Source organism: Lepisma saccharinum, chromosome 8, assembly GCF_977018435.1.
Source record: "Lepisma saccharinum chromosome 8, izLepSacc3.1, whole genome shotgun sequence".
Classification (NCBI taxonomy): Eukaryota; Metazoa; Arthropoda; class Insecta; order Zygentoma; family Lepismatidae; genus Lepisma; species Lepisma saccharinum.
The window spans coordinates 49,000,222-49,022,911 of NC_139236.1; the positions used below are offsets into that span (position 1 = coordinate 49,000,222).

Consider the following 22,690-nt stretch of genomic DNA (forward strand, 5'->3'; position numbering starts at 1 on the left):
ACGACCTCCAAATGTCTCTATCGCTTCAGTTTTTTTTAGAAAAATTTATCTGGCGTTAGGCAATAGGCACCAGCCGTCACTGAAAAGAATAAAACAAAGTTTAGCACAAATGCATTAATCAAGACTAGATTTACTAACAATTAAATAAGTTAACACTGGAAATCGAATCCGGGATTTGTTAGTTTCATGGCAATTACTTTAGGGACATAAAACAAGAGCATTGTAGGTCAAATATTGCACGGTTTTACCTGAGGAAATGAATTCTGAAGTTTATCCATTTTTGTATGTACTATTAATACAAATAACACAAATTCTATTTTATAAAAATCTATTAATGCTATATCTTATAATCAACGGGCCCTGGGTTCGTTTCCTGGTGGAGGTCCATTGCATAGTATTTCGGATTCCACTTTGAAGGCTCAGTGAAGGATTACTTTATCTGACAATAAACCAAATCAAAAACGTAAAATCTTGATGTGGATTATGCATACACACACACGCATACATACACTGTATGTCGACAAATCTTCACATTAAATTTCCAGTGTTACACCTTATCATATGCTCACAGCCACGGCATAAGCTGTGCTCCCCCCCAGAAATAAATTCTAGATCACGTATGCCCTGCGCAGTTTACACCAATGTCGTGAGCGGGCACGTAATTGGAGGATCTGCTAACACAACCACACATGTAGAGAATGATTATGTGAGCCAATACGAATAGCATTCTCTATTAGCGATTTTAACATTAATTCACAATCGATGGTATACACTCAGAGAAATAAATATTAACTTTCATCCATTGTGTTGTGCAGCCATCATTGCCTTCACTGCTGTGCGGGTTGCCTAGTACGAGGAACTCACTAGATCCACATTTCCGTATTAGCAGATAAATTTAATACGTAGTATTGAATACGTTTATCTGTGCTATTAGCTCGCTGGACTCCACAAGTCCAAGTCTGTATTACCCATAAATAGAGTTTGAGATAATATCGAAAAGTTGATATCGTCTATTTTCTCAATCTTGTGCCTATTACCAGGGTATCAATCAACGACAGCTGATTCCCCTCGCACCTCCAAATAAACCCAAGAATCCAAGACAAGCGTAAATTTTCATTCCTACCAGGAGGGGCGAGATGTAAATTTGTACTAAAAGTAAATACAATTTCGTACTTTCAAACGTTTTAAGCACGATCACCAACATTACCTCAGTCTATTGTGAAACTGCAGCTTATTATCAAGAAATACTAAATATGTTATTCAGTGGTTATTATCGACTAAGAAATTAGTAAAAGGTATTAATTTAATGCAATATTTGTTATTCACAAATTTAACACTTATACAAGAAGGAGTTGAACTGTGTTCGGCAATTCTATATCTGGGGAGGGGATCTTTCCTATTTTGTTCAATGTTTTAGGTCATTGAAGTGGCCCGGAAAACTAGGAAATAAGATATATGTTAAATATAACCTCTAGCCTAAACTAAAATCACCTTCTTCCTCTGTTACAATCAACTTTTTGGACTCAATATTTTCCCCGCCCGTGACAGGCATAGATTCCGAGTAAATGTTCATAATTGAACTATTAACTTCATAAAACAACTATCTTCCTTGTAAAACGGGATTTCCAGAGTAATGTTTCTTTTTTTCAAAATGCAATATTAATTGATGAAAATAAAAATTAAGTAGAACCAGTAGCGAGCAGTGAATCTTCGTAAAAAGATATTAGCTAGTATACGAAAATGAATGATTTATTTTGATAAAATTAATGTTTAATAATAATGTTTTCTTCTAGTCATCGTTACGGTTAATAATTAAAGCTCGGATATTTATGTAGCATGCAAAATGTGTACATCAATATTTAGAAAAGATCACTCCAATATTTAATACAATATGTAATAATTTTTTAGTAGTCTTGCAAGGGCCTCCCCGATGGCGCAGGGGTATCGTCGTTGCATTGTAATCAAGGAGTTCCGGGTTCGATACCCGATGGAGGCTCATAGTGATTCGGATCCCACTTTAAACTGTAGGTCTAGTCCCGATTAGCCTTACTGTGATAAAGTGGACTTTAAACACCAACTCATTTATCCTACATTATATGTTATTTTCTTTTAGCTCCTACTCGATTTCCCGGGTCACTACGTGACCTGCTGAACGCTGGTCAGCAAGATCTGCAGGAAAGTATGTGCAAGATATGGAAAGAAAAAAGTACAAATGATGCTTTGATGTTTGCGGTTTCATTGTCGTGTTAATACAAGATAGATCTACCACTATCGGATAAAAATTATCCGAATCCTTAGAAATATATTCTGAATGTTTATCTGACAAAAGAGCATCACTCGATAAAAACTAGAGAAATGTTGCAAATCTCGGATTTTATGTAAAAATGTGTACTATAAACGGAAAATCTGTAAAAGAAATACCTCAAAATATATGAAATTATGCAACACACAATAGATGCATATCTTTCCTACCGCCGTAATTCGTCGATGTTTGTCACTTTTGCTTGGCTACATAGAAGAGAAAAAATACAGAATTTCGTAAAAAACCAGGTGTTGATAGTAATAATGGGCATTCAATTCACCAGCTTCGCCCCTCCAAAGCAAAAAGCTTAATTTGCTTGTACTTCCTGTTACAATAATCAACATATTATTTCTATAATATTTTGAAACCTTGAATGGACTACAATTTTCCTCAGTCACGGACGCTTCTGGGTTGTAACTATACCATATATAACTCAGAAGTGCCGTTGATTGTGCAATGTTCGTTCTCTTTTGTTCCCGTAAATTTGAGGTGGACAATTTCCAACCGCTGAGGAAACAAGTGCAGATATGCTTGCCAGACGTGTAATCCAAGAACGTTGCGACACTATACTAGCCTAGGGCATTGCAGATGCGATGACGTCCCTAGAGCTAGAGGTACAACGCAACCACGTCAATGTGCTAAGCCGGAACTCTTTGTCCATCTAAGCAACAGCGAGATGCTTCGGTCGAATATTAGCCACTTGTGCCTGACACAGATCTACTACGAAGATTAGGATCACCGGTTTACCTTCAACTTGTAAAATGCTATTTTTAGGGGAATTAAGTTTTTGCAATCGCTGTAAGACCGATAAATGTGAATAAAATGGAGTGATAAACCATTTTTTTATTCATAACAGATCATTAAAACAAGAACTGCGATATTTTTCACGCGATTATTGGTGTTTGGTGTGAATTTTGCTACTTTTTATGCTTAGTGTGTAGCAAAATAGAAAATTGTGTAGCATTCAATGTTTTTGATGACCTGTTACTCTCGCCCACATAAACGCGTGCGCGCAAGCATACACACCTAGTCTCTCACTCTCCATCCCTTCCACCCTCTCTGATAAAGCCTCTGTCTTTTCCTCCATCACAGTCCGATTCTCTTACATATCTTCCTCCCTCTGAATATATTTATATCTCCCATCTCTCTTTCTCCGTCTCTGAATATCATCCTTTCTCTTTCCCCCTCTCTTTAAATCTGTCTCTGTCTTACCTCTGTCTGTCTGTCTCTGAATCTGCCTCTATCTCCTTCTATGCCATTATTTCCCCCTCTATGTCTCTGAATCTGTCGGTACCTTTCCTCTCTATGAACCTGCCTCTCTCTGAATCCATCTCAATCTCCCCTTCTCGCTAAATCTGTGTCTATCTTCCCTCCCCCACCTCTCTCTGAATCTGTCTCTATCTACCCCATATCTGAATCTGCCTCAATTTCCCACTCTCTACGAATCTGTCTTTATGTTTATCCCCCTCTCTGAATCTGCCTTTATCGTCTTCTCTCTCTGTCTCTTTATTAATCCGTCTCAATCTCCCCCTCTTACTCAATCTGTCTCTAATTTCTTCCCCTCTCTCCCTCTCTGAACGTCTCTATCTCCCACCTTTCTCTATTATGCCTGTGTGTGTGTGTGTGTGTGTGTGTGTGTGTGTCTCTCCCTCTCTGAATCTGTCTCTCTTATCTCCACCTCTCACTCACCCTCTCTCTGAATCTGTCTCAAATTTCCCCCTTCGACAAATCCGTCTTTATCACCCTTCTCAATTTGTCCCTATCGCCTTCTCTCTCTGAAACTGTTTCTACCTTTCCCTCTGTCTTAATTCACCTCTATATTCCTCCCTCTCACCCCTTTCTGAATCTCTTTCTCTCTTTTCCCTTACTCATCTCTCTTTCTCTCCCACCTTTCCTCTCTGAATTGCTCTCTCTTTCTCTCTCTGTGAACTTGCCTATCTCCCCCTATCTTTCTCTCTGTCTCTGAATTTATCTGTCTCTCTATACAGGCCCGTAGCCAGGCAGGGGGGGGGGTGCTCAGCTCTCCTTGGAACTGCCGTCAGCCCCCCCCCGGCACTGCCATCAGCCCCCCTTTACATTAGGTAAACTATTTTGCATAATTTGTTTGCAGTGAAGAGTGAAAATGTAGAGAACTCACAACTTCAAGGATAAATCCACAGAATATGAACAGTATCTACAAGTATTACGTACATTCGCTCATTTTGTTTATGAGAAGAAGTAGCTGCAAGTATTTAGAATATTCTCTAGACTTCAGAATGTTCTTTCATAGGGGAGCATCTTTATCTGTACCTTCACTGTCCCTGTTGCAACCTCCCGATTAGACAGGTATCTGTGACTTTGATGTCATCATGCAAGTTCCCTCCGCATCTGCGTCAAAGGTCAAAAACAGCTCCCAAGTTTTGGAAAGGAAGGGGAGTTTAATTGCTTCGGCCGGGGGTGGAATATACTGTGGGCACTGTGATTAAATATTGTGCGTTTTTTGTGTGTGATATACATATCTGTATCATCTAAAATACGTAGTATGGGGTGTGTAAGGGATAATTTCAGTATCAGTCAATTAACACTTCAAGAGATGTTTTAAAAGATGTAGAAAAATGTAGTATTTGTGTAGTATATGATATTTATAAATGAAAGAGCGCCCCCCCCCACACACACACATAATTTACTTTAATTTAATATTTTTTTAAAAATGGACTTGGTTTACAAAGCCCCCCCTGATAATCCGTGAGAACCCCTCGATATCAATTCTAGCTCAGGACCTGTTTCCATAATCATCATGCGATTGCCTTTCGATTCTAAGAACGTGCGTTCGCTCCTCGAAAAAGTTTAAGAGCGCGAAGACGCATTACGTCACACGAGGCATGTGCGTCTGGAAATCGATGCACTCGCGCATGCTGATTCAACTCGGCGCTCGACCATAGGTTTGCGTGAGGGCGGGCCACATGACGCGCAGTCTTCGCATAGACCAGGAGCGAACCAAGTCCTACCCTAACAGTCAAGCCAAGGTCGGGCGACGAACACACAATTCCGCGCGACGGTCAAAACCTGGAAGAGGGAAGCAGCGGTGTTAACTCTTGCGAGCCGGCGAGAAGAGAACCGGGAACTTTGAGCGGGTGGAAAATTTCCTACCTGGAAGCTAGCGCGCAAAGGAAAGAAAAAAAAGAAGTGAAAAAGAGGTTTCGCAGTAGGTCGACCAGCCTGTCCAGTTTGCAACATGAAACCGCCGCGACAGGGTACTCTTGGCTACTCGGTGCTAAGCCGAATCAGCGATCTGAAGGACTGCTCTCCTTTGGATGTGGAAAGACCCGCTTTCATTGTAAGTACAATTACCATATTTCATTTATGCAGCATAATTTTGATTCACTCATTTTAACGTTTTGCAAAATTAATTAGAAACATTTTCACTTTCAAGAAGAAGAATTAAACACGAATTATCAGTGGCGGCGATTGGATTCCAAAACTAGAGGGGTAAGGTGCCAAAAGTAGGGGGCAAGGACAGTTTACTTCCCCTTGGTAGATAAGGTTTAGCATAGTGCGGGGGCGAAAGCGTCAAAATGCGGGGGGAGCAACTGCCCCCCACAGATGCCGGGGGCAAAAGTGGCAAAAAGTTGGGGGAGCAACTGCCTCCCCATAATCTGCTAATTAGCCTACATTAAGTAATAGAAACTTCTACTTAAAAAATCGAATAATATCGGTGGAACTGCACAGTGGACATAAATACTGTATAAAGAAGCCAATGGAATACCAAAGGGGGGGGTTGGTGGTGGTCATAACCCTCATTTGGCCCAATATTCCTTAAAAAAAAAGAGAGAGTGAGAGAGAGAGAGAGAGAAAGGAAAGAAATGGAAGTTAAGAAAGGAGATAAGAAAGAAAGAGAGAGATTGAATAAGCGTCAACGGCATCTTGTTATTTCCCTGGACCAACTCATTATTTACACTCGACGCGAAATTTTGTAGCTAACATAAAACTCCTAAACACCGTTCTCATCATAGTTTGCTAAGAATTTATATATATATCCTTCAATGTTATGCAATCACGTGCACTTCAAACATTGATTGCCTTGATTTTAACAGTGAAAACTAAGGGTGTGTCCTTTCCGTGTACAGTGGGATGTACAAGTACTACTCTGCAAATTTTCCACGACTAATTTTATTTTTTTTTTTCTTTTGCATCCTACGTATTTTTCTGCAAAACCTTGTAAGTATATCTTCAGGAAACAGGTTCTGTTGGAAAAGATCATGTATATTTTGGAACACCCTGTACAATGTTGAGCTGCAATTGTTATCACTCGCATGTTGTGGTATCTGATGTGAAATTAAACACTTCTGTTGGCCTAACACGTCACACATTCGCAAGCTTTACGTGTCTTTGTAACAAGCTGCCTTGCCTTAGGTATCATTATCTCCTTTTAAAAACCAGTTCTCAGCATTTAGCAACAATTAGAGTAACTACAAAGTCCGTGAACAGCATAACAATTGGCGCGCGTAACTCTTGGGCTAAACGGGTTTCAGGCTATGCTTTGTCCACTCATGGGAGTCGGCAGAAATTTTTGCAGGAGGGTCAAGCCATTGAATAGTAGAAACAATAAGTATTATTACCACGGTTACTACACTGTAATAAAAATTACAACGTAATGAAAATAAGCAAATTTGATTAAAGAATGGTGAATTTGTGGAAATGTCGAACGAAGCCACAACGTATGTTCTAACTTCATTAATTCCGAAGTTATGTATATCAATAGAATATCAAGTTTTCTTTCCTATATTTAAAAAAGGGGGGAACATATTTTGTTACTGGGCATACAAATTCGATGAGCTTAACAAAAATCAGAGGCGGCTTTTGCTCAATATTGTCTATTTCTCTTTATCCCATCTCTTTTTCGTTTTCCCTCCATTCTTTCTCACACACACTTTCATTTCTCTTTCTCTCTCTCTGTCTTCATTCTTTTTCTTCCTCATTTTCCGTTTATTCTCTCTCATTTTCTCTTCATTCTGTCTCTCTCATTTTCCTTTCATTCTCTCTCTCTCTTATTTTTCTTCATTCTCTCTCTCTCTCTCTCTCTCTCTCTCATTTTATCTTAATTTTCTCTCTTTCTGTCTGTCTCCACACAAATTTTCATTTCATTCTCTCTCTCTCTCTCTCTCTCTCTCTCTCTCACACACACACACACACACACACACACAGACACACACATTCCTTTCATTCCCCCTTTATCTCACTTACTCACTCTCCCTTTCCTTCGTTTTTCTTCCTCTCTCCCTTTCCTTTTTCTTTCACTGTCCCTCCTTCCCGTATTTTCTTCCTTCCTCTCTTTGCCTCTTCTCTTTCTCCGTTCCGCAGTGTCATCTCCTCCACAATCAAAAACGTTCTTACGACACTGCTTCTCGGTATCAAGATTGATAGTCGGTTGGTGCGTCAGCGCTTCGGTCATTTGCACCCATCAGTGCAATAAAAATATCCAAGCCGAGATACGGCAGTTTCATTGAATATGTCCATAACAGTCCAATACAGGGCAGATCTTGTAAATCGAAGGGGTACCTTTGTTAACCCTGGCGAGGAGTTGGCGACAGTCTCAATAGCCTGCGTGAATGTTGCTCCAGGGTGCAGTGCCTGGAAGAGAAGTTGACGTGGAGTGCCATCCGAAAAGGTTCACCTCTACACCCCTAATGACCAAATTAGACTTGCCAATCTCATCTTTTTCTTCACTTTGAACCCATTGGTCAATTGAGTAACGGGGGGTTGTTTAAAGTGCCATTTCAAGAATGACTGTTACTTAATTAACAGTCGAGGCTCGTGGCTTTGTAATGAGTAGAGCAATTGACGTCAAATCCTAAAAGTTTGCTTGTTTCACTTGCTCAACAATGCAACTGCGTCTTGGAATCTATTTGGGGTTGTGAAATGCAGTGTTGCAACACTGATTCATTATGCTCACAAACCACTTAGAGAAGACGAGTTAAGGTGTTGTGCAAAAGGGGAGGGGGAGACTGGCGTACGCAGTAATTTTTTTCGGGAGAGGCTGGAATTGTAAATGTGGACACTACATAGTTGGTTTTGTAGGGAAAATTGTGTCCACAATAAGATATTTCATATATTTAAAACTATCTACTCTTATTTTAAGGGGACTTTGCATTTACCACTCTGTTTTTCCCAAGTTCATCACTGATTTTATTTGAAACTGATGATTTTCTCAAAATTTCGGAGGTGCTGTAGCGCCATCAGCTCCTTCTGCGTATGCCAGTGAGGGGGTGTAAGGAAAGGTTAACTACTTCTATTTATCTGTCATTCGTTTTCTTGTATCTTTTTCCTTTCGATCTTCTTTTCTTAGTTTTAGAATCTCTTTTTGCGTTCCTACTTCTCTCTCTCTCTCTCTCTCTCTCTCTCTCTCTCTCTCTCTCTCTCTCTTACCTCTCTATCTCTCGCCGGCCTCCGTGGCGGAGTGGTTAGCACATCGTCCTAGGACGCCAGGGGTCCCGGGTTCGAATCCCGGCCTGGGCATGGATGTTTGTGAGTGTCAATTCATCGATTTCATCATGTCATCACTCATCCCCTTCTTCGCAAATTAGCCAAAAGTGGCACAAAACCGAAGTAAAATAAAGCAATTCAATCAATCAATCTCTCTCTCTCCTACTTCTTGAATTTTAATCGTAACGATGAAGATGAACTGATGATATTGCCCAATTTAGTTGCTTCATATGACTTCGATTTTCTGTCACTTTTGGCTATTCTCGGAGATAAGGATGAATGATATGATAAAATTGATGAAGGGCCACTCACAAAAGACACCCATGCCCTTGCTGGAATTCCAACCCTGAACCTCTGGCATGGTAGCGTGCTGTGCTTACCACTCAGCCTTGATGATATTGTTGATGGGACAAACAACATCCAACTGTTTCATTTCCGTTCCCTCTTCCACCCTTAACTCCAGGAGACAGAGACCTTCCCAATGACGTAGTATTAACGTCATCGCCTTCTAATCAAGGGATCCCGGGTGGAGGTACATGGCACAGTGGTTAGGATCACACTATAAACTGTAGGTCCAGTCCCGATTAGCCTTTCTGTGCATTAAAACAACAAATCAATCGATCAAATCCAGGAGCCAGAGCGGCAGGTGCACTTCGTGATCATGTTTTTCTTCTCTCTGCAATGTTAACCCGGTGACTGACACTTTGACTCTGTGACTCTACACAGTGCAAGGACCTCCAAGTGCAAGTGTTTACCTTCGGATCGTGCAATGTAAGGGTCACGTGACCAGTTGCAAGCAGGCCTTGAGGAACCCTGCGTAAGGCGCGATTCCTTGAGGTGTCAAGTAGAGATAACTTGTATGGAACAGAACGGGATCTTTCAAAATCAATAGTTCATATCCACGGCATCACGAGCTTACCTTCTATCCCCATCTAAGGCAACAGCAATCAAACAGTAAAGACCCATCCATCTCAACATTGTTTCTCCATGATCGTCTTGGCCTTTCTAAGAACACTCTTCCCCGCAGAACCTGAATTCTGATTCTTTCCTCTCGGGTGGGTACCAGGAAGTCTTCACTATTTCATTGACCTAATCATATTAGGAGATGAATGCAGTTTGTGCGATTTCGACCATTTCAACTTTCCTGAACGAAATCCCACGCGATTAAGGCGCTAGTTTGTATCTGATGTGATCGATGGGTTTGGTTTATTTTACTTCGCTTTTCTGCCACTTTTGGCCAATTGCGAAGATGAGGATGTGTGATGGTATGATACAATTCATTAAGGGACACTCACAAGGAAAACCCACGCAGGGATTCGAAGCCGGGACCCTGGCATCGTAGCGCGCTGTACTAACCACTCTGCCACGGAGGTCGGCGGTTTTATGTGGTCATTGCATAATTTAGAAGGCTAAAGGTCCTTCGAAGAAACGTTTCAGGTCTAGAAATATAACAAAACTGATGTTCTAAGGAATGTTAAAAATAACAAAAACTTCCAAAAAATTAACGATTGATTGTAAGACCGAGCTCAATTCTTGACGGGTAAAATAGCATTTATCAGTATGGTTCTCTGTAGTTGTATGGAAACGTGATATTTTTTTCCAGGACATAAAGGGTTTACAGAGTAAAAAAAAAATCAAAACCACCGTTCTGGTACACTGAACTAAACGGAAGCTTACAAAGACATAATTTTATCGATACATTTCACAAGTGATTATTTCATCTCTTCATTTCATCCACTTTTTCTAGGGATTTCTAAAGAACAAAAAACGAGAATGAAGAATCGGGTTACCGCAGAGATCGCATCGATCCTCAGGTAGCACATACCCGTCAACGGAAATTTCCTATGACCGGAATGCATCGCTCCTTCCTCCCCTCCAGCTCCGTCGGTCTGCAACCCACTTGCACTTAATCAGGGTTTCCAACTCAGCGATGATTCGAGGGATTTTTTTGCCCCTCTTCCTTCCACACAGTGCATCCTGGAAACTTCGTTCTGTTTAACTTTACCTAATCTGCTCTAACGAGTCTCTGAGGTTCCACTGGCGTACCCGTGATTTTCGTAAGGGGGCGGGGTTATATCTTATTTTTATTTTAATAGTCAATCCTACACTCTGCCTTCCTTTCCTGTATTTGAAGTTCTATTATATAGGAAAGCTGCGCCAAAGGTGGTTATAACCCACAATCCACCAACCCCATGACCGTTATAACGGGTCCACCCCCCTCGTATTGTTTTGCTAAAAACAATTGCACTATAATTGTGTAATCAAATAACATCTCAAAATTGTTTTAAAAAAAATTAATTGCTTGCAAAAGTTTGAAAAATAATATTAACAAACATACAGACGTACAATAAAGTTGATTTTAAAAATAAAACCCTAACTCATAAAGTTAAATATAAAAACAATTAATGTAAGCCCATATCATGCTAATATATTTATAGCAAAATTGTTTTGGAGAAAAAAAAACATATTGGTGATATTTAAATTTTGTATTTATACTAAATAAATTATAACAACTAAATTTTAAAGATTGAAACTGTGCTATCCTTGGGTTGCAGTAACTTGAACCCCACCCATCTTTCTGTATAAATACGCTCATGCACCAAGCCCTACACCATTGGACACCCCACTGTTTACACGTAATGAAAATTAAGAGTATATCTCTCCCTAGATAACTTGGGAATGTCGATGCCAACTATTTACTCCAGAATGGTGCTGCTTATGGGGGAAAAATACTAGAATATCGTAACTCGAGGGAATTTCTTTACTGAAGAGTGATTTTTCTTGCTATCCTCAAGGGAATTTCTTCGAAAGCAACCTACCTTCTGGCTGAAGAGGAACAAGAAAGATAGCCAAGAAGAAATAGCTTGCTTAGCTTAAGGGAAAGGGATATCTTCTCTTGTAATATTTGCTATCGACAAATACCATTTCCAAACCTTCGAGGTGTCTTTGACCTACTGCTTATGGATGGTATCAGAATGAGACTCGACAGTAGCTCGAGTATTGAAATTTTATATTACATAGTCACATACACTTAGGTGACCGCGGAGGTCATATTTCTTTAGAGATGAGCCGATCTGGAAACTGTATCTCCAAAATAGGCCGTCGTTTGTCTTGCAGTGTGAGCAGGAGCACTATCTTGCTGAAGTATGCGTAATTTTTCTGTTCCATGAAGAGTGTCAAGATTTGCTCAATATAGACTGCAGGAGCGAGTGTGTAACTAATGTGATAATGCAATATAATAATTTATTTCTTGTTATTACATTCTCTCTTATCCCGAGCTTGGGAGGTACGGAGAGAGAGAGAGAGAGAGAGAGAGAGAATAAATGTAAAATGTACGAACTTTCCAAGTATGTGGAGGTCATTAAAGCAAGCATCTTAACATTTCTTTGGCGCCTCGTTTCAGTGCTACGAGCCATCGAAAAAGGGAACTTTATATTTATAATAATATAGGGTCTAAGCCGATACCGATGGCGATGTATCGGAAAGTATTGGAATATATTTACCGATACCGGATGGTAACCTTTCCGGTTTTTTTGGTCTTTCACGAGGTCCACAAGAATGTCACGTGACACTTTCGCGGAGTCTCATTATCTTCGAAATTATGCAAAATTCGAAGTTTCTTTTCATTTTGCAATAGTTTTGTGTGAAAAACTGAATTTTGTGATAACGTTAACATGTAATTTAATATTCTTATGTGAATCTTGAATATTTTAAAGTAAAAATCTTGGTAAATTGATGCACCCATTTAGAATTGAATACTTACGCACTAATATTAATCAATATTTTGCTCTTCCACTTTTTGCTACTTCTCTCCCCCCCCCTCCGCCCCCGCGGTATGGCCTCGTAATGCTAAGCCTTGTCTACCGTGAGAAAGTAAACTGTCCTTGCCCCCCCTTTTAGTTTTGGCCTACAATCGCCACTACTGCCACTAAAGGGCTGACTGAAATTACTATGAAAATGTATATGACTTTTCTATGTATAAGCAGGTAGATGTGCGTTTGTTATTACTGAAGAACTCCAAAATTCTCTAACATAGGTCTTGGTTTCGTCCCAATTTTACATAGGCCTGTCTCGGTCTCGTCAAGTATCTAAGGGTTTGCTCTCGTTCTCGTCTCGATCCCTAGTGATGTCTTCCGGAAAACGAAAATTGCATTTGGAGGAAGGTTGCACATAAGATGTATTGCTTAAAACCATTCATACCAGTTACTTTTTTAGTTTTCCTTGGATCAAACGATCAAAATTTGAAAACAAAAATATATAGCTAAAGTTGATACAAGTGCCTTGGGCCCGGAAACTAACATATAGCCCATACTCCCCACATGCAATGTAGCAATGTCCACGCGATACAGTCATGGTCACTTATGGGTTGTTACAAGTCCAGGAATTAGGAATAAATTCAATTCCCGCCCGGGAGAGAAAATCAACAAGTGTAAATGAGTTCTAGACCATAAAGGACCTTTTTATGTTTAAAGTATTTCAATTCGGTCCAGGAACCATTTTTCCGGATGAATTTAAATACGGTCCAGGAACCTTTTCTCGGATAAGTTCAAATAGGGTCAAAGTTCCGTTATGAAATGAAACAATACGCAAATTTGACCGAATTTAAATTGTGCGAGATAAAAGTTTCCGGTCCTGTTACAGAACCCAATAGAACCCATTAGAATTTATGGGTTCCTGGAACTTTAACAACCCTAGTTGTAAAAACTACTGAAAGTCAATGGGCTCAATACAACCCATTAGTGTCAGTGACTGTACAATGCATTAGTAATGTTTGGCATATACTCACAGAGACTAATCGGAACTGGACCTACATAGTTAAAAGTGAATTACCATAAATGAATGACATTCGTGTTGTGTCCTTGGACAAACATACAATGGTAAATGATTTGATTGAGTTGGTGTTTTAAGTCCACTTTATGAACAGTAAGGCTAATCGGGACTGGACCTACAGTTTAAAGTGGTATCCGAACCACCATGTGCTTCCACCGGGTATCGAGCCCAGGACCACTTGATTACAAGGCGACGACGCTACCACTGCGCCATCGGGGAGGCCCTACAATGGTAAATGACATTAGCGGTTTTCTCTAGGTTAGATAATTATTCACTTTATCATGCAAATATGTAACAAAGTATATACGGTACTTTAGTATTATACGGACTACCTCCAAATCGTATTCCGCCAAATACGATTCCCACTTATGGAACCTAACCAAACCTAACCGTATGACTCATGTTTGCGAGGGGAATATAATTGAACGTAGACAAATGAGGTAGGTTAGGTTAGGTTCCATAAGTGGAATCGTATTTGGCGGAGTACGATTTATTTATTTATTTACGACTTTGTTTACATGGCGATGTTAAGGCATTAATGCCTTCTCTTCCACTTAACCATTAATTACAGGGATCATTTTTTCTTTACAGTTAATTGTATACAATTAAAAAATTTAAAAAGATAAATGAAAAATAAAATAATAAATTAAAAATAAAGTAATGAAAGTAAAATGAAAATAAAGAAAGCAATACAGTTTGAATACGAGCAGTCAAGCCATGGATTAACCATTAATTACGTACATCGTTCATTATTTTTTACTAACACAATGAAAAAATGTATCTTAGAAGAAATTAAAAATAAAAGCAATACAGTTTCTACATGGACACACACACACACACACATTCACATACAAATACATACATACAAAACATATTTCGTGAGCTAAATGTATAACGCATTTCTTTCTGGGAATTTAAGCTAGGTCCAGTTGTTTAGCATGTATAATTTTAATTGCCTTTTGAATGTTACAACTGAGGAGGAGGCTTGGATTTCGGGGCGCAGTTTGTTCCAGTGTCCTGCAGAGTAACGATAAACGAATTGACGTAGATGTTAGATCTGTGTATAGGGATGGATAACAGAGATTTTACACGTGATCTGGTGTTGCGGGAGTGAAAGTCCGAAAGATATTGAAACCGCCTGGAAAGGTATTTTGGATCTTTTATTTCTAGGGCTTCGTACAGTAGGACAAGGTTATGCTAAATCAGTTTATCACTTAATTTCAGCCACTCGACCTTCGCATAATACGGTGTCAAATGTTCGGAATATTTTATGTCGAAAACGAAGCGGACACAGGCGTTCTGGATTCGCTGTAGACGTTTAGCTTGCTCGTGATTAACGTCCGAGTAAACAGTGTCACAGTAATCAGTAATAGGGAAAACAAGAGATTGGACAAGTTTGCTTTTTGTACATTCGGTAGTCCGTATAATACCAAAGTACCGCATAAACTAAGTGTATGACTATGTATGCATTTAGTTTTCCTCCTCATTCAAAACATTCCTTATCTTGCCTTTTTCCATCCAACTGATATCCCTTATAGCTCCAGTACTTTTCCAAAGGCCATTAAGTCCCATTATTGAATTCCTGCATGTCCGCGAAACTATCGTGACAGGAAAGAAATTACAATCACAGTTGCGCCACCAACACGCAAGATCACAATCACGTGTAATTTTCCTGGTCATGAAGTTAAAAGTGACCTTGCTATATCTCTACATGCTGATATTTTTCCCCCTTCCTCATTGGGGTGAGAAATTACGTGCTATTTCTTTAAGGAAATGAAAACTTGAAGGACATGAAAGAAACATCTTCAAAATGGGCAGAAACGTATCCAAAAATACATTTCGCAAGGAATCCATGCAAGCTGACAGTCTCTCTCACATATAACAATAATAATAATAATAAAGGCCTCCCGATGGTGCAAGGGTAGCGTCGTCGCCTTGTAGTCAAGGGGTCCAATGTGCGATACCCAGTGGAGGCACATAGTAGTTCGGATCCCACTTTAAACTGTAGGTTCAGTCCCGATTAGCCTTGCTGTGCATAGAGTGGACTCAAATCACCAACTCAATTAATCAAGCAACAATAATGTATTACTAATAATGGTCATAATATTCGCAATGTTATTATTATTAACAACAATAACCATTATTACATTATTATATTAAAAATAAAAGACGATGTACAATAGGGATATAACGTCACACATTCATTATCTAGTTTATTTCGAGATAAGATTCTACGAAGGTAGAAATGTAATAATCGTATCACGCCGCAGACGTTAGACGTAATATAGAGAAAATGCAATATTCATAAGATAACATAAAAGTTTGTTATTTCTGCTGATGGAAGTTGAAGTTCTTTATTTTTATTATTATTATTATTATTATTATTATTATTATTCATTAATTTTCGTAGTATCGATGCAAAACTGGTTCATTTCGATCGAATCCTATCCTCACGTAAGTTGGGTGGAAATAAAAGAAACCATACGGCTCACAAGTATGTTGCTTGTTTTTTTGTTTTTTTATTTTACTGCTGAAATCCCCATATTTAGGGAAGGAAGTACAGAAAATAAATAACATAAAAATTTCGAGTAACTGTAGTCTATTTTTAACCTGACGAATATTTCGTTATAAAAATGAGAATACGTTGCAGCATAATTATTTACATATCCTTCAAATTTAATCTGGTAGATGTGAATTCCAGGCATGTCTCAAGCAATTGTAATTTTGATTATAACAGAAAGCAAATTTTCATCTAGTGCTCCGTCATGACATTAACGTTCTCTGTAAATGTTAATTTTTACTTAGATACTATGCTTGTTTTTAAATTTATACATTACATAAAAGGATTCGTTGATCTTGTCAGGATAGGGACAGGTGGAAGACAAATATTGCAGAGGCAATAAACCTTAGGATTTAGAATTGCCAGAGAGTTAATTTGTTTTAAAAACTTTACTAAATGCTTTCAAGCCAAAAAAAATCACCGTTATTATCTTTGTTAAATGTAGGAAAATGATGATATAATCTGCTGTTTTTGAAAATTACTTATAATAAATAGGATTATAATAATGTTATTGTAAATACGTTGCTCTGTTCTTTTCATAAAAGCACAGACTTGGTTCTTTAACTTTTTTCTCTCGCGCACGTGTTCTTTTTCTGTGTAACGTACGTGTTTGTGTGCCTAGCATTAGCACATCATCTAAAAGCTAATACTTAGAATTGTGCGATTTGCATGACAATGTCGCAACGTGAGATCTTTGGCAGAGAGGGAAATGGGTGCCCTTGAATGGCATGTTTCACGTCTATGACGTTCTTCCACTTTGCCGTTTCGTATTGAAACACAACGGAAGTTTGTGTTCTGACGTGTAAACTGGCAGTATTTTGTTTTCACAGGAAGCTTTGTATACGATCACATTGCACACATACAAAAAAAGCCACGGAGTTCCATACATTATCATGATGGAAAGTTGTGACAGTCATTTTGATAAGACTATTATTATTTTACTGCTCATAATGCATCTCTGTTTGCAATAAAGCACATGACGTAATTTATGTTGTCTTCGCTTACTCGTATAGCGCACTAACCGAACATTCAATTGCCCTTGCACTATTTTAATGGCATTTCGAAGTCAACGTGTAAGAAGCTTTATGTTCTTGGGCTTCGATAACATTTCTCCAACAACGCGTAACAACTCAGCGCTCAAGACAATGAACAATAGAACATCAACAATAAATTTAGTTTGTAAAAAATCTTTTGAAAACGTTACAGCTTTTCACAACAGTAAACCTTGTTACTGTATGATGTAACCTTGAAGTAAGCCATGAACATTTTCCTTTCAATGTCCTCAGTGTTATAAAAAATTGTAAATAGGGATTTCATTATTTATATTTCGCATTTTGAACAACCTTGAAATTTACCAGAACATACAAAGTGTACATTTTACACGTGTAAAGATTTTGAGAAATCGATTAAAATTGGCCTGCGCATCGAATTCCATCACCGCTGTTTTTTGGCTTTCTAGATGGGACCCAGGACCGGCGGAAGGGGGTGGGGGGACCGTGCCACTGCCCAGAGCGGCAATTTTTCAGTGCGGCAAAATTTTGAAGAGAAGGAAAAAACAAGACTATTAAAAACTTGAAAGTTATAATATTATATTATATAACTTGGAAGATAATATATATTACCGTTTTTAAGGAACATATCAGTAGTCTCACTTTAAAACCACTGAGTGCCACAAAGTGGGAAAGCAGATTCGATGCCTTAACTTCGTTGAGATATCAAGTGGGAGAGGTCTATGATGCGCTCCTTCAAATAATTGGCGGCAATGAAACTGTCCAAATGGTCGCACATGAGGCTCAGTGTATTGCAAACCAGTTGTGTGGCTTTACATTCCTTTGCTCACTAGTTATCTGGTATGACTTTTTACTCCTCGTAATGTAATGAGCAAATGTCTTCAAAACATTAATCTATGATGTGTTAGATGCTGTTAGATGATTTCTTGCAAACATATCAGCGCTTTGAAAAAAGCAAGAGTGATGAAAAATTTGAAAGTTTCTTAGACGCCACTTGGCAGCCTCCCTCTACTCATGGAGGCGTCGGGGGACGGCGACCTGTGAGTCCCAGTTGATGAGAAAGAATGGCATTGCATTTAAATATTGATTATCTAAAGATAGGCAACACTGTACAGGGCCGAAATCGAAAGAAGAAGCAGTTTCAGTATGATGAAACTGTTGAAGATCCACAAAAACAATACAATGTTGATTTTTATTACCAGGTCCTACACGATTATTTTAGCTCTAAGAGAAAAAATTTGAGCACCTTAAACATAATAGTGAATTTTTCAATTGATTTTACGAGTATATTAGTAAGCATAAAGACATGCCATCTGATCTTTTGTTTGAAAAGTGTAGAGAACTTGCCGGAATGTTAACACATGAAGGCTACTGAATTAAAAGATGAACTAAAAGTGTTTTCGACTATAATAAAACAATTACACCAAAGGAGTCCTTAAAATTAATAAAAGGTCATGATTTTGCACCTAATGTGGTGCAGAACTTCGAATTTATTAACTTTGTCGGTAACCGTGGCAAGTGGCGAACAAAGTTTTTTTGGGGAAATTACGACTAATAAAAATACTATCTTTCGTCAATCAAGTCTGAAACACGCTTGTTCCCATTTTATGCAAGATAGCATTATACGAAAATGAATATTGCATGCAAATATGCATGTAGCACCATGTCATGAGGCACATTTATGGATGTGGGGGTAGGCCATACACATTCTCGATCTCGGCCATTTTGGAGGTGATGTGATCAGCACCACTCTCCGGCCGCATTTACCTCCAAGGGTTGCCCCCAGGTAACCATTAATTTGAGGCTGGGTGAACACCATAGCCGCTTTATGCGGGGACAACGCAGGAAAGAATTCAGACCTATGATCACCCACGCGGGAGATCCTTACATGAGAATATTACATGTAATTATTTTAAAAATCGAATCATATATCACAGACCTACAACGGTAAACATATGAAATCAAGCCTTCATTTCTTTCGTAATACTGGTTACATTTAAGATACATTTGAGAGAGACAGAGAGTTTTCATAAAATATAAGAATAATATAAAATTAGTCGAGCGAAATAGCGTAACAAGTCTCATTATTTATTTTATAGTTTGATGTTTCACTTAAGAATATTTTGATTTTCAATTTCCCTTTGCTGCGTAATGACGGGGGGCGTTCGAAAGGGAGCGGCATCTGCCGCCACCGACCAGGGAGGCAAAATTACTAGCGCCGGCCTTGATGGGACCCCGCTACTTCTAGTTTTCAAGTAGCTCCCAAATTTTCCTCGCGATGCTGGGGCTCCCACCGGGAATCGAACCCGGGACCGCTCGCACCAAATGTGGAAAGCACGTGTTAAAGTTTTGCACACGCGTGTGGTTGTCACATCACTACCAGCCACATACGGATTTGTTTCCAATTTTCCATCCTGGCAATAGCGCAAGTGAGATAACGGGCAGTGTGACAGAAGGTCAAGGCAGGGATTTCCCTTGGCAACTTTGCATAAGGAAAACAATACACCCGCGAACAAACTTGGCTCTTTGGACCGTGCTGGTAACTTTCCAATTGTCAGTGACTATCCCAGAGACGGGGGAACGTCTCCTTACCATTTCTCCAACAGACAAGGGAAACAACTTAGCACTTCAAATTAGCATTACATGTGCGATAATCAGTGATATACACTCCTCACAATTTGGAATGCACAACAATTTGAAATATTGTTTTATTAGACAATAGGTGATAGGCACAGTGGCATATGTCAGCGAAAACACAAGAACGTCCAGCAGACAGACAGATACCATGTGTTGTTGCATTCTAAACAGGTCCGTACCCAGGGGAGGGGCCATGGGGGCCATGTCACCCCCCTCGAGCCATGAGCTTTTTAAATGTGAACCTATAAAAAGGTACGAAAATAACATCGACGATTTTTCAAACTTGTAAAAATTTCAATCTTGTCCTTGCGTAAATGACTGTGTTTGTTGTGTAGAGAGGCAGTCTCCGATAATGGGTACGTTTAGTTTTGTAGCCACTGATGCAAGGCTACCAGCAGTGGCGGGGATTGGAAGGACATGGTGGGAAAATGCCCCCCTCCCCCAACTATTTCCACTTTTGCTGCTGCACTATGGCCTCTTAATGCTAAGCCTTGTCTACCCAGACCTGGTGGAGGCACATAGTGGTTCGTATCCCACTTTAAACTGTAGGTCCAGTCCCAATTAGTCTACCTGTGCATAAAAGTGGACCTAAAACAAAAACTCAAACTTATCTCTCTCTCTCTCTCTCTCTCTCTCTCTCTCTCTCTCTCTCTCTCTCTCTCTCTCTCTCTCTCTCTCCTTTATTTTTGGTTAACCATAGCCCGCTACGATCCTTTGTAGCGGGGTATGGGTTAATTCGCATTTAGAATTCTATATTGTAATAATAATTGTTACTGGGTATAATTTAGTTTATAAATAGGCTATATTATTTTCTAAACATTTTTATCGTGGCTGTTCAATGGTTCTGGTACAAAAAATAAAGTAAATCTGAAAAGTCTTTAAATTTGCGAAAGTCAGAACTCTCCGAATACTTCTGACCAGTATCGGTGATTGGGAGCCAAAACTGGGGGAGGGGAGGGGGGCAAGGACAGTTATTTTCTCTTGGTAGAAAAGCATTGAGAGACCATAGTACGGAGTCAACTGCCCCCAAGTCCCCCCAAAATAGCCGCCACTTTATGTATGTATGTAAGTATGTATGTATATATATATAAACACGAATCTGGCCCCTCTCTCAAAAAAATCCTGGGTACGGGCCTGATTCTAAGGCTGCGCCTATCACCTAATGCATAATATAACAATATTCCAAACTTTTTGTGAGGAGCGTATTATTAAATTTAGTGCTCTTTAACAAACTATTTCCTCCCCCAACCACTTCCATGTCCACTATTTTTCTGGTGACGTTAAGGTCGAATCGATTGATGACATTTTTCTTTTACGCCGGTTAACAAGGTATTTCAGCAACCTCTTGTGTATCCAAAGACACGCACATTATACTTCAAAATAACAAGCACAACATAATCTTTAACTACTTATTCCTCGACCCAAAAATGCCCCTAAACATTCATAACAAACTCCATATTAAAAACAATAACCAATCCATTGATGTAAGAAATCTTTTATCTTCTAGGGTCAAAGGCGCCCGGAAGATTTTTTCCGGGGGGGGGAGCAGAGTAAAATTTCATGTCTTGCCCTTCGGTCATAGAAATTTAATAATATTATTATTACTACTACTACTACTACCTTACAAAGCATAAAATTCAAATTGAATTGAAAATACTTTGGCGTTGTTTACAAGCTCCGACTCGAGTCTGCTATTTAGATAGAAACTGGATTCACGTTGTTTCCTTTCCAGCAGCACCACGATGAACATTTCTTGTCTTTTTGTACTGTTTCACAATGCACAGATATCAAACACAGACCACTTAATCTACTGTCCTTCATGGTACCTCTAAGGGAAGTTTTTACGTGTCGTAAAAAGAAAGTAATAATTCAAAATGATGGGGAGTGAATTATTAAGGTCATATTCAGATTTCGGTACATGATTTCCCTACTTTTCTTAATTCCGAACAGCGTAGAAATTCCAAATTAAAAACAGGTAATTCTTCATATTTTCTGCACTATAAGTGACTGAAATTTCTTGAAATTAACAGTTTTTGTTCCAGAAGTGCGAAAACAATCACTTGAAGGGGAAATAGCATGTACATACAATTCGATATTTTCACCGCATCAAGAAATTTCCCGACCTGGTCGGAAAATGGATAATTTTTTCAGTCCCGAACGTCAGGATTTTTAATATTTCTTTCCCAATCCCGTTCCGACCAAAAATCTTTCGTCCCGCACACCACTAGTTACGGCAGACAATATGATTCTAATGTCTCTTGTGAAAACGTTCTCTCTCGTTTTGTTGGACATGGCACTGGTAGTTAACTGCTGTAACTGACAACCTGTAAATCGCAGAAAGAATATTATTTGTAATGTCGCTACATTCACCATTCGAATTTCATGACTTATTCCAGATATCTCAGGGGGGGCAAGTGCCGCCCTAAATGAAGATTTTTTTCAGTCCCGAACTCAGGATTATTAATATATCCTTCCCAATTCTGTTCTGTTTTAGTGCTGTTAGTGTATTTTGAACGAGACAATAAATACGTCACACAATAACAGTCTTGCTGACAGTATAATAATTATTTTATTTTGGCGGGCTACGTTCAGCCGTAGCCGTATCCTGCTCTACCAACTTTACGTTTAGACGGAAAGGAGGAAATCACCAACTCTCTTTTAAGTTTAGATCTCAAGGTAAATGATCACCTTTCTTGGATGTATCGAAGGGAGCTATCGCCCCCCTGTCACCTCCCTATAAATCCGACACATTTGCTCTCGTATTTAAACTAGTAACTCGGTTATAAATATGCTTTCAAAGGGTAAAAGAAACTTGGTATAGCACTAAGCGCACAAATTAAGAACAGGTCCAGGTGGCCCCACAATATTAGAACTCTGACGTCACGCCAT

General features: G+C 39.1%; 1 protein-coding gene across 1 annotated transcript in view; it reads left to right on the top strand.

Moving 5' to 3' along the window:
- Positions 1–5,242: 5,242 nt before the first annotated feature.
- LOC145990986 (sodium-dependent proline transporter-like) overlaps positions 5,243–22,690 on the top strand; it is an 80,840-nt gene continuing 63,392 nt past the window's right edge. Inside the window, exon 1 of the mRNA XM_083126613.1 lies at positions 5,243–5,618. Coding sequence (XP_082982739.1) covers positions 5,517–5,618 — 102 coding nt within the window. The 5' untranslated portion in view covers positions 5,243–5,516. The remainder of the gene's footprint in view (positions 5,619–22,690) is intronic.